A 13,380-nucleotide genomic window follows, 5' to 3' on the forward strand; every position below is an offset into this window, starting at 1 on the left:
TGACCTGACTAGCCCGCACCTAAATCCTTTTATCAAAATTACTCTTAGTTCAATCTCGATGGCATCCTTTATATCATTTTTTCCTCAAAAAATTGTTTCTTGTATACTTTGGAAAAACTTGACAATGACAAGGCAACAATTCTATAGATTATCACTTTAATGTTCAGATCCCACTTATAAATATGACTATAACACAGGAGGTGTGACTCCACTCTTGAGCAACCCCACTTTTGTGCTTATCCCAAACTGCCCTTTTGGTTCATGTGCAACTCGCTGTTACACAAGCATCGCTATTCTGTGCGGTCTCCATTATGCCATGGTTCCTCACCTGCATCACACATGTCGAACTTTAGTTTGTCAACATGCTAACTGTTTCTGAAAATGGTGGAGCCCAAGATGGGAAAAGCAAATGGAGGAGACTAGATGATAGAACAAGCAATGATGCATACCCTCAGTATTTATGAGTCGTCGGTTCCCAAAAAAGTGGCATGGTAGGCCTTCTTCAGGTATATGGATGGTGAGAAGGTTCCACAAAAATCTTTTGCGTGTTCTGCAGCTTCTGTTGCTTTCATGTTCACCAGCTCTCAATTTAAGCAACATGGCTGCCGAACATCCAAAAGGAAATGACAAGGATCCCTTCTAATCCAACCTTCCTGCCTATTGCTAAGTACATGAAAACCTTAGGTGCAATGTAGTATATATTGGCAACCTTCTGGAAATTGTGTTGAGAAAGAATAAAAAACCTTTTCCTTGCTGTCTTTATATATCAATGGCAGCATCCTGCAGGTATCAAGATGCTTCATATTTTAACTTGTTTCAGTTTCTTTTACCTACTTTCACATGTCCAGATGAGACAACTAAATTTTCAACATGTAATACGTTATGTGCAAGTGTGCATCATTGTCAGGATATCTAGATATAGGCGCATTTTTCTTCTGACATGGTATCATGCATTCGAAAATCATTAGACATCAGGAGGGCATGTTTCTTGTTTGTATAACATTCCAAATGTCTGTCCCTTTCACTCCTACAATTTCAGACTGTTCTGCACTTGCTGATTAATCTGCTCCCTTCTGAACTTTAATGGAACCTTGGAGAGTTGCCCCTTGACGGCATGAGCCTTATGCACATACCTGAAGAGGTAGCTATTCCTGCCTCCCAGCCATATAGGTTTTACCCCATTCAAAGATGCCTTTGTCATGAATCAAGACATTAATATCTCACACTTGTTGCTCCTTTTTATTCCAATATACTATATAGATCAAATACATTTGTTGATTATCAGGGTTCAGGTAAGCTCTTGTCGTTGTGTATTTTCCCCTCTTTGTAATATCTTAAATCGTATCTGGCTGTAGGTTGTTATGTTATAATGTTCATTAACGTGTAAAAGGACTCAAACCTACTAGTAAAAAGTGAAATCAGGAGAACATTGAAAAATTAGCTTTTGGCACATGCATCATGTAATGCTTGATGTTGTTCATCTTCTTCACAGGGCATTTATAAGCTTGTACAATCCATCTTGAAAAGATGCAAAGTGGACTATTGTAACATCTCTTTAATGAAAAAGAAAGTTTGAAACATCTTAGGACTCTTAGCACCGAGTGTCATTGCTTTGCTCAACACTTGAAAAAGCTTGTGAATTTCAATTTAGTCCTGAAAGTAGTCTGCACTTCCACAAACCAGTGAAATTACACTGTCCTATCAAGAGCTTCGTGTAATGTTACTCAATGTGATATAGCAAGAAATATGGTCTTTAGGCCCTGCATGGCTCACTTAGTGAAGGATTCTGCATCGAGTTACTTGAAGTTGTACAATTGATGGTACCGCATTGAGTTCTTGGTGTTGTACCCAGTTTCACATGTTAAGAGAAACAAAAAATTGAAGCGTCACAACTAAAGTGACTCATTTGTTGACCGTGGCCTGTTAGAATGCCATTCCTTTGTTAAGAGAAATGACTAATTAAAGCATCACAACAAAAGGGAGTCATTTGTAGACCGTGACCTGTTAGAATTCCGTTCCTATGTTAAGAGAAATGACAAATTAAAGCATCACAATAAAAGTGAGTCATTTGTGGCCATGACCTGCTAGAAATTTAGAATTCCGTTCTAATGTTTCTTATTATTTCAATTCTGATGGTTGTGCAGGAAAACTGGGATCACATCTCAAAAACATGGGGCTCTGGATTTCTACTTACTCGTTTTATCAGCTCCATTGTGTCGCCGGTCAATCTCAAACCTGTTATCTTTGGTTTTTATTGTTTATTTTATGTTGGAAAGCATGTGCACTTGGCTAAAAAGCATCCTGTTTTATTTCAGTTTTCCTCTAATGAAAAAGCTGAAGAAGTAGAGGAGTTTTTTGCGAGTCGGACCAAACCTTCGATCTCTAGAACCTTAAAACAGAGCATGGAGCGGGTGAGAATCAACGCAAATTGGGTTCATGGTATTAAGAATGACCGGTCCCTTGGAGATGTGGTAAAGGAGTTAGCCTACAGGAAGTACTAGGGAGCAGATCATCCACCAATCGATAAAGCCACATTGAGAAGAAAATACTACCAGATGATTCGAGTGGCTTGTCTTCGATGAGTATCTCCACTCTCCAGTATCCCGGGTAAATTAGTAGATTAGGTGTCTCTCTTTTATGTAACTTCTTGCATTTTGTAAGATATTAACTTGCAGATGCTGCAGATATGATTACTGCTTTTATATGCGTTGGGATTGAGTGCATGCTGATATGGCCCTTTATTGCTTTTCTAGCTAAGTTGTCTTAAGTGTGGTCCTGACAAATGTCAGAAGTGGGGTCTTTCACCCAACTCGTGACATTCCTACCTCCGTGCCTTGTCAATAAGAGAAAGACATTTATTTTAAATTTTCTTATTTTTTATTTGTTTATTATACATGCTTTTAATTTTATTTTAGCAGTGGAAAAATGCATGCGGTTCCCATATATATTCAATTATTACATGAAAGATATTGAAGTGGCGTAGCTAGCCTATCTCCTCTCCTATTCCTCCTCTCTTGGAATCCATGTCATGTCCAATCATTCAGGGAATATAGCATATCCAAGTATATTGTTATTCCAGTGGAAGCATTGCACGGTGAATACGGCATGTAATTCACTTTTCTTTGATGGTTTTAAAAAGTGAGGAGTTTAGTGTCTATTAGGCATCATTTTTATTTTTATTTTTATTTTATATTTTTAAAAATAAAATTAAATAGATCAATATAAAAATATATTTAATATTATTGTTTTTATTTTAATTTAAAAAATATTTTTTATTTTTAAAAAAATAGAAGTAAGAAATCAGTTATATGGAGCTAGCAGTCGGCTTAAACCATGTATGGATCAGATTGAGTACAATGTATGAATTTATTTTTTTATTAAATAGATTAAAAATTTAAATTTAAATTTAATTATTTTATCAAATAGATGGTTTGATATAATTTATAATATATTGAATCAAGTTAATTGGATTAAAGATTGCCATCTTTATCTAATACCAACAATAGATTATCATTTTATCATATTATTATTATTTTTATCATCATTATTTTTATTAATATTATTTTTATTATATTATTATTACTATCATCAGCATTTTTGTTCTATCATTGATATGTTCATCGTTGTCATCATGCTAGTACCATCATGTGTTTGTCAAAATTTATCATATTCTCTATCATACCACTGGATCTGTCACTCACCATCGTCCACTGATTTTATGGTGGCTGTCGCCATCTTCATTATCATTATTTTTTTTAAAAAATAAATATATTTATATTTTAATAATAAAAAAAAATTTATGTCACATTGCATTTTAGTTCAGCCCAGCAGGACTGAAGCGGGTTAATTAGATGTTTTTTTTTGTTTTTTGATAAAAAAATATGAATCAAAAGAGGGTGGTTTGTCGCATCTATCTCTTCTGAACCTCTTCTGAACGTGGTCATAAAAATTTAATTTTTATTAAAAAATATTTGATTCAAAATTAAATTTGAATGAATAAATTTTTTTTATTATATAAATAAATTTAATGAATAAATACGTTATCTTGATGTTATTAAAAATTAATAAATTAAATATTATTTTTAAATATTATATTTAAATTATTGAGATATATTTTATTAATAATTATTTATATTTTATTATTTAATCATAATTCGATATCCGTTCTGAATCGTATTCGGAATAAAAATTTTTTTGATTGGGATGATCTGATTTTGAAGAAGCGAGCCATTTGAAATATATTATTAAAATATATATATATAAAGATTGGCATGATATGCCAATCATAACGGGCAATGGTTGACAACTTGGCAAGGTGTCATCATTATTGGCAGGTACAACTATGGTCTAAGATAATAATAAGTGAAAAGGTTACATCTTTATGGAAAGAAGTAAGTGTATTTTTCTCAGAAGTCGCATATTTCCAAGGCAAACACGTAACACATGCTTTACCAAAAAAAAAAACCACGTAAGATATTAGTTAGCTGGCCCGACTCGTCTTCCAGGTTACCGTCAGCTAAGGCTATCATTTCTGGTAAGAGGCCAAGGGTAATGATTTACCCTTGTGAGGGTGCAGCATCACGCCTCAAAGACTTTTAGCCTGCGAAGGTCATATGGTATTTTTCCCCTGCAATGAGAAATTAATTCTACGACTCCCAAGCAAAGTATCAGAGAGGCACTCAATAACCATGGTGCCACATGATGGTAGGGGATTGGCGCAGTTTAGATGTCGGCGTCATACATGGCGAATCCTGGTGTAAAACATGGCACACACTAATTCTTGGTTCCGGTTTTGGGCTCCATAAAATTTTGGTTTTAGTGAAACACTTCCATTGTTCACTCTGTCTCCGTTGTCCACCAAAAAATCTTTCTTCCTGAGCCGGTATTGCAATTCCAGCCTCCTGAGCCGGTATTGCAATTCCAGCCTCTAGGGATTACTATGTGTCATCAAATGGTTTGCCAAAGCTTATCGAATAAAAAGAATGTATAGGGTTAACAAAATAAGGGCTGCAAGCGAGTTACGTTGGCTCAGGGGTGGGCGCAACCCAACTTAGGGACGCAAATGGGCCAGGCCAGGCCTAGGGATTTCAGAATGTCAACGGGTCTAGCCCGCAGCCGTAAGCAAAACCAGGCGGGCGTGCAAACGGGAGAGGAGAAATGCCTTGCCGCACGCGGCTTCATCTAAACAAACTTCCCGCGGGATTTTGGACGCGCTCCACGGTCGAAAACTCGAAAGCCAGCGAGAGAGGTGGGATTTTTGAAGCCTCTGGATCCAAAAATTTGATAAGAATTTATAGGAGTCCTCAAAATTCAAAACTCATCTCCCCATTCCCTTCTTTCCCGGCTCTTTTGCCACCATTTTCCCTTTTCCCGGCTTTTTCTTCTTCCCTCTTCGATCCATATTCATCTCATTAATCTGTCGCTTTTTTCCAAGAGATCTTTCCACTTCCGCCAGTGACGTCTTCGCACCGGTAATGGAGAACAGCTTCCATGGGTTGCCACCCTCCAAGAGATTCAAGCTTCTCCATCTGCAAGAGAACCCCCATCCCTCGGATTCCCCCATGCCCGAATGCCTCCCAGCCAAAAAGAGGCTCGATCATATCCTTCACCACCATCACTATCCCATCTCCACCACCTCCCTCTGCCTCCCAGCCAAGAAGAGGGTCTGGGCTCCCCACCTCTCTCCCCTCAAACACCAACACGAGGACCCTAATCCCATCTGCCCTCAATCCCACCTTCAATCACAAGATGATGAAGAACCTAGCAAACAACAAGATGACGACCAAGAGGAGGAGGACGATGGGGTTACCTGTGCGGTTTGCCGGAGCACCGACGGTGATCCCGTGGACCCCATCGTGTTCTGCGATGGCTGCGATCTCATGGTACATGCCTCGTGCTACGGCGATCCCCTGATCAAATCCATCCCGGAAGGAGACTGGTTCTGCCTGAGATGCTGCGAGAGAAAGGGCAAGGAGGAGGAGGGCGAGGAGAAGCCGAGCTGCTGCTGCCTTTGCCCGGTGAAGGGAGGAGCGGTGAAGCCCACCACGGACGGCGGGTGGGCCCACATCATGTGCGCCCTCCTCGTGCCGGAGGTCTTCTTCCGCGACCCCGATGGGAGGGACGGCATCGACTGCTCCCGGGTTCCCGGTAGAAGACGAGACATCGAATGCTACATCTGTGGGTCCAATCGCGGGTGCGCCATCGAGTGCTCGGAGCCCAAGTGCGGGTTGGGGTTCCACGTTTCCTGCGGGCTGGAGAAGGGTCTCTCCATAGAGTACAAGGAGGGAAGAGGAGGAGCCATCGTCGCCGGCTTCTGCGTGGATCACACCCAGCTCTGGAAAAAGGTAAAGTGGATAGCCCTTTCCATCATCTGTTTGTTTTGAGTTCTCTATCACTTCATTACCTTAATATAATCTTCCTTTTTCATTTTCCCCTTCATGGTAATCCAGCAACAAATAACTGGCAAGTTCAAGATAGTACCAAGAGATCGCGAGCCCAAGGGAAAGGCTAGATTTTGATGACAGTTCATTTGTGTGACTAGGCCGGAGAGAGATAATGTTGTTCTAAGCTTGGATGTTGATTTCTTTTGCACTAATTTGGTTTGTATGGCAGCTAGGAATTGTAGCAGTTAATTTCTTTTCTTTAGTAGAGCTGTGCAGTGCTGCATATGCTTGTTCTAAGGATTGTGGATTTGAGCAGATTGTTATGTAAATCAGTTGCAGTCTGACATGCTGTGTGTGTGTAGTATTTTAGGCGAGTGACAAGTAATTTTGTGTATTGTTTTATTTAAAAATTTGTCAGCTAATTTTGGTTTTCAATAATTCTTCATTCCGGCTTCTCTTCCCCTTCGTGTGATGGAAATTTCTGTTATTGGATAAATGTTTGGATTTGCAATTTGCTAGAGATTATTTCACAATTAATAGGCGTTTCTGTTCTATCTGTGGCCTGCTAATGTATGTGGATAATCGTTACTCCATGGAGAATGACGTCTTCATCTTATGGCCGTTAAATTAAAAATACAGATTTTGCTCTAGAGTAAGTGAAAATTTTTGGAGTTTCATGGTGGATAACAATGAATTATTTATGATATGGCTAGGATTTAGAACTTTGGTGTTCATCATCATCAATAAGAAATACGAGAATTGCATTTATCATATTAGTCCTTGGCTTATGCCATTGAATTATATACCTTCTTTGAGCTGAAGCGAAAACCCAAAGTCACTTTTTCATTTAAAGCTATTTTAGGTCATTTCAGTGAGAAATGAACTGAGAAATTGACTGTCCTGACTACTAGACTCTAGGAAGTTGAAGTCACTGAAAAGTGGGTTGATAATGCTTACGTTAAAGCTGCTCATATGAATGAAAACTAGTAACTTTCACTTTGAAAAACAAACGGAATACTAATACTTCTTGAGAGTAGCACTTTCGAAAATGCACACCTCTCAGTTTGTGTCCACCTCTGCAACCAAATATGCCCTCAGAGCAAGTATAGTGGATAACTTCTGGGCTTCTGGTTTGCCAGTTGTCACGTAGGCACGCTATCAGGTTAGGTTGGGTCCAAGTCCTAGCAAACCTAGACCCAAACTTGTTGGGGTCTTAGACCTAAATTTTATTCTATACCTGACTCATTGGAGGACATGGATTAGTTCAGGTAATTAAAGCATCATAAATTTCATGAGTCATGGGTAGGGTTTAGATATCTTGGACCTTTGTTCTTAGTGGATGCTACACTATATACCTTGAACAATTAATTAAGCTAAAAATTCAGGCAGTTTATTGATGAAAAATTAGATTACATGGTTCAAAAATTAAGCCCACCCAGACATGTTTCTAATGTGCATTTTTCTTTTATTTTCTGCTCGACTAAGTTATAGAATATATTATTAGTTATAGAATAGATTTATATGTCAAGAGTTTAGAAGTTGAAGGGTGTACAAGTCAGTTCCCATATCTTTTTCAGTGATACAAGTTTTTCCTGCCTTGCTCATGGTGAATGCACCCTATTTCTATTGCGTTCTTCCAGTCAGGAAGCTTGGATAGTGAGGTGACTCAGGTGAGAAACAAATTTCATTCTTAAATGGCTAAGAACGAACATCAGGTTCTTAGGTTGAAATATAAACAATAATTATGAAATATATTTTCAGCTCTCCATTTGTCTTTCAGCAAATCCTTTTTTTTTTTTTTTTGAAATTTCTATGGATCTATACATTTGTTCTATCAGACTTCTGCTTGAGGCTTCTGTTGTCTTTTCTACTAGGAAGAACAGAGTTCTTGTGACATATATCAACTTCCACATGTACTCTCGATTCTGCATTTGTTTTGTTTAAACTTTACATTCTTGGAATTTTAGAGTTCTTATTGTTTCGTCAAAGCAGCATATGATTTGTTCTTGCTCTTCTAATATTCCGTCATACTTGTCTTGCTCTTCATGGTTGATTGCTCCCAGCTGCTGTCATTCCAATTTCAAATCTGAAATTTATTGCTGTTTGAAATTTCATCATCGCTGGATCGTTACTTCTTTGTATCAAACTTCTGCTGTGCTGCTTTACTCTTCTAATATTGTTCCTGGCTACTTTATAGATACTGCTGTTTCTGTCCTTATGGCACAACCTTGTATATCTATCCATGTAAACTTTGTGTATGATGCTCTGTTTTATAAATGAAGAGGCATATGCTTTGTACCAAAAAAAAAAAAAAAGCAGCATATGATTTGTGATCTGATGTCTGAAAAATGATTTGGTGATTTGATTGTTCATTGCTTTGTGGTTTTGAATAGTATAGTCTACATTATTTTCCGTCGAAGTTTTAATTAAAATGGTCTATAGGAGCTAACCACATGAAGGACATGTTTGATGTTTTTACAGGATTGGGCTGAAAATCTCATAGGAATCAGACCTATTGGCCCATCTATCCTGTACTTTCAAACAGCCTGACCAAGCCCAGCTGAAATCCTAATCTTTGGGCTCCAAAAGGCCGAAAAAGACTTATACAGGTATTTTTTTCTTCCTACAGGATGTTGGCTGGGTGGAGCTTGGTTGATACAGGGCTATGGTTAAACGAATGGCCCTATCCAAAAATTGATGGGATTTTCAATCCAATTCTATAGGAATAGCCCAACAGACCCTTATGCTATTGTTGTCGACATCTTTGACGAGGATGATGGTCCTGAATCAGGGAACTGCTGCTGCTGATTCATACTAGAATGGGGCTGAAGGACATGAAGAATTTAGTGGCCAAGCAAAGGACAATCTGGCTCATCCTTCAAAGAGGAGGGACCACCCACTGTCATTTTTTTTTAGTTACAACTACCCACTGCCATTGAAAGCACATTACGCTGAAACCAGATTTGAATCTGTAGACCCTAAACCACATGTTCTATGCCCTGGACAAGTCTTTTTTTTTTTTTTGGTAACATGCCTGGACAAGTCTTTGAAACTGGACCATGTAAACAGTTGGCTTTTTCGGTGAGGGCCATCATCCATTTGAGCTGCTTCAGTCTTATATGGGCCCTTCTTGCTGAAAACCACTGACCTGATCCCCAATCCCATGCAATTTAAGCTCTAATTCTGTTGTTCTTTTGTTTTTTCAGAAAATTAAAGCTCTATCTCAAATAAAAGAAATGTTTAACGAGAATTCCTAAATAGGCCCAACACCATTCCAATATTAACCGCAAAGCGCGGCCGCTGAGCATCTAGGGATGAAAGTCATATAGATAATATCCGTTTGAATTTGTCTTTATATTCAAATTAATCTAGATATAGATAAAATTTTATATAATATTTATTAATTTTTTTAAAAAATATACAATCATATAAATATATTGTTAATTTGATTTATCATCTATTTATTAATATTTTTAATTTTATAATCATAAAATTTAATTATCAAGTTTGTATCTTTAATTATATTCATATTTTTATTATCCAAATTATATCCGTATCTGTTTAAAATATATATGGATATAAATTTTTGCATCCAAATAATAGTTATATTCTTATTTATATTCATCAGATAAAATAAAAAATGGATATGAATATATTGGTAGCTGATTCCATTCTAATCCTACAAGCATCCATATTATGAGGCTTAAAGCTTAACATTTAATTGACGGACAAAAATTCAAAAGCCATCTCATTCTTCTCTCTGTCCAATCTGTAGAGAAATTCTTTGTGCACCGTTCATGGTGTACAAAATTTGACGTGGAGTGCATCGTTTTTTTTATTGGACCATGTAGCTATCGCTTTCCAACGTGTGTTTAATGTCTGCACTTCTACTTTTTTTTGTTTGAAATTTTGAATGACGAAATAATTTTTTTCTTTCAAAAAAATTATGATATTCTGTGCTGATATTATGATATCTTGTATTGAAATTATAATTTTATAATTTTTTAATAATAAAAAAATTATTTTTTTTTATGACGAAACAGTATGCTTCGCATCAAATTTTCTAGGTTGCTGTAGACGGTGCACAAAAATTTCGCCCAATCTGTGAGACTGACGAGGCCCATCAACCGCGGCGTCCGCATTACCGAGAAAAATAAGCGTTTGGTCTAAGAACAAGGAAAAATGGAATATGGAGGTATGTTATTCTTGGAATAACTATTCGTGTGTCCGTAACTTTGGCGAGTTGCTTATCCTAGCTGGAATAGCTGGAAAAAGTGGCAGGAATAATAGAGTGCCTCGTTCTCGGAATAATGCCCGTCTCTGCTCTCCCCCAGAATTGAGGTTTTTCCAGGTCCTTTTCTGCCAACTCTGGTTCATAGCTGAATCAAACATTGTTTCGGGTTTACTTTTAAGCAATACAACAACCGTTGATGTAGGCTTGTGGCAATTCTTTCTTCGTTTTAAAGAGAGAGTGAGACCAGCACCCACGCGTTTGGCCTGGCCAATAACCTTTTTTTTTTTTTTTGATGAAGTGGCCTGGCCAATAACATGATAGCGAAGTTGTAACAGGGTCATCTGGACCTTGTTTATTTAGTTATCCTTATGTTTCGATCATGTTTGGATTGACACGTCAAAAAAAAAAAAAAAAAGAGAGATAACTAAACTGCAGGAACTGGAAAAGCTTCTGGTCTGTACGTGGCCTGAAGCTTAATTAGCAAACTGGACTTACGTGAAAGTTGTTAATTAGTTCTTTTCTCCAACGCTGGACGTGTATATACTCTAAAATTTGTTAAACATGAATTGTGAAAAAAAGGAAGAGTTACCACATCCGGGGTCACAGATTTATTTTAAATCCTCCAACAAATAAGATCATCCTCACTGGATGCAGACAATGGAGGCACTTGCAATAGCGACATGTTTTATTTTTTGGTTGGGAACTCAAGGGTTCCCGAACAGAGCAAGAATCTGGGTCCAATAGCTTCAGCACTTCAGCCTTCACAGTCTTACATGATTCTGAGCTAATATGGAACATGATATGGATCAAGATCCTGCACTTTTACTGAACTGGTGTGGTATAATTAATCGAGCCAGACCTAAATTTTTTATGCAGTCGAGTCTCTGAGTTGAACAGGGTGTTATTTGGCAAATAAAGAATATACCACATATAAGCAAAATCCACAAGCCAGGATTTTTTTTTTTTTTTTTGGCTTATTTGAGTGCTTTATGTAGGTATAGCACATTGTTTGTGCATTAGGAAAAAAAAATATCCTATTAAAATAGGATTGAATACAAGAAAATTGTCCCACCTTGATATTCCAAGATTCCCATCCTTTATTTATAAACTGCCAGAACATATAACATCTTTACAATAATTAATATACAATAAACGAAGATGCTGTCCATTAGTTGAAACCCTCCACACCGTCCAAAAGCTCCAGCTCAATTTAGCTGCCATAAAGCATGAACTACATTTGTTTTCTTCCTATCATTCTCCTCCTGTTCTTGGTCCGGTCCTGCAACAGACGCCTACATGACTCTGGCTGTCACGTCGAGCACATACTTCCTCTCTTGTTTAATCTACTACTGGGCCACTCCTTTATTTTAATCGGAAACCAATCGATCTACGGTGGTCGGATCTCACCTACTTCGTACGTGTCTTAACTTCTCCGGCAGGACATCAGAAATGATACTTCTAACTTTTCTTCCTGGATCATGTCTTGAGCAGGACGGCGGAAGATGCGCATAGAAATTCTATGTGAACTTTATTGATCTTAAAGCACATAGCGCGCCCGCAGAAAGATAACGGATGAGATGAGTTTACGATGGCCACGCGGATGGCAGATACTGTATCGCATAATTTTTTTTTTTTTAATGTGCGCCTGGATGGAAGCGGTGCGACATATCGGACAACGGTGGGCATTTGCAATTGATCGGCGATCTGACCGAAAAGCAGCATCCAGTCACCGCCAAGGTCTTCCCCGCTGTTGCTCCGCCTACAAGTCAGCGCCTGCAGTGGCCTTGCGTCCACCGGAGACCGAATAATTCAGCATATTACTACAACGGTCGAAAGTTTATGCCCACCGTTGCTGATGTAAACCCCAGAACAAGGAAAGAATAGGGGGAAAGAAAAAATTATAAAGATTCCCTACCGAGGCACCCCTCCACTTTAAAAAATTTCACATAAGTTTCCAAATACAACCTTCTTGACCAACGGATAGCATTAGTCTACCGTTACATATGGCCAAAGTATTTCTGCTCTCATCAGATTATGGATGAGTAAAGAAATTTGAAATGCTTTGAGATCTATATGGTGGATAAATCTTTAACTATGGCTCGTATATTAAGGATGCTCTAAGATCTATATAGATGGATAGAATTGATAGTACATTGACATCTATAGGATGAGTAATCTTTAATTATGAGTTATATATTAAGTATGTTTTGAAATCTATATAGATGGATGAATGAAAAGATTATACATGCTATGAGATTTGCATCACTTTGAAATTTATACAGATGGATAAGTGAAGATATTTAAAGTATTTTAGGATTTGCATTATCGATAATTCTTAACTATGTGTCATATGCTAAGATTGTTTTGAGATGTATGCAAATGAATGAGTAGTGTTCGGTGCTTTGAGTTCTATGCAATTGGTTAATTATAGGCCATATATTAAAGAGGTTTTGAGATCTGTTTAAATAATCAAATCAAAATATTTGAAGTATTTTGAGATTTATGCCATAGAAAGATTCTTGATTATAGAAGATATACTAAGAGTCTTCAAGGTTTGTTCTCGGGCTTCATCTTACATATTTTTTGATCATAATATAACCGTATGCTATCATGTGATTCTATTCTATTTGGGGAGATGAATGTGAGGTTAAATTTCGGATACTTTGAAAGTGGGAGGATATGTTTGGAAATTTGTATGCTGCCGTATGACTTTTTAAACTAGCGGAATTGTTGCTATAATTTTCCTCAACAAAAATCCAATGA

At 37.5% G+C, this 13,380-nt stretch overlaps 1 protein-coding gene and 1 long non-coding RNA gene across 2 annotated transcripts; both read left to right on the forward strand.

Annotated features, from left to right (window-relative positions):
- The first annotated feature begins 2,085 nt into the window (after positions 1-2,085).
- LOC140856672 (uncharacterized) lies at positions 2,086-2,752 on the forward strand. The gene is made up of 2 exons (XR_012140240.1): positions 2,086-2,222; positions 2,316-2,752. It is a non-coding gene; the product is annotated as an uncharacterized lncRNA (long non-coding RNA).
- A 2,113-nt stretch (positions 2,753-4,865) lies between these two features.
- Positions 4,866-6,844, forward strand: LOC105040384 (uncharacterized). The gene is made up of 2 exons (XM_010916875.4): positions 4,866-6,344; positions 6,450-6,844. The coding sequence occupies exons 1-2, from the start codon at positions 5,475-5,477 to the stop codon at positions 6,516-6,518; spliced, it is 939 nt and encodes a 312-aa protein (XP_010915177.2). The 5' UTR covers positions 4,866-5,474; the 3' UTR covers positions 6,519-6,844.
- Positions 6,845-13,380: the final 6,536 nt, after the last annotated feature.

This window comes from Elaeis guineensis, chromosome 3 (genome assembly GCF_000442705.2).
Source record: "Elaeis guineensis isolate ETL-2024a chromosome 3, EG11, whole genome shotgun sequence".
NCBI classification, from domain to species: Eukaryota; Viridiplantae; Streptophyta; class Magnoliopsida; order Arecales; family Arecaceae; genus Elaeis; species Elaeis guineensis.

Excerpts from the sequence above, each read along its gene's own strand:
- LOC105040384 (XM_010916875.4), top strand. The coding sequence starts at position 5,475 with ATGGAGAACAGCTTCCATGGGTTGCCACCCTCCAAGAGATTCAAGCTT. Across the intron at positions 6,345-6,449 it reads ACACCCAGCTCTGGAAAAAG|CAACAAATAACTGGCAAGTT; the intron begins GTAAAGTGGATA and ends ATGGTAATCCAG.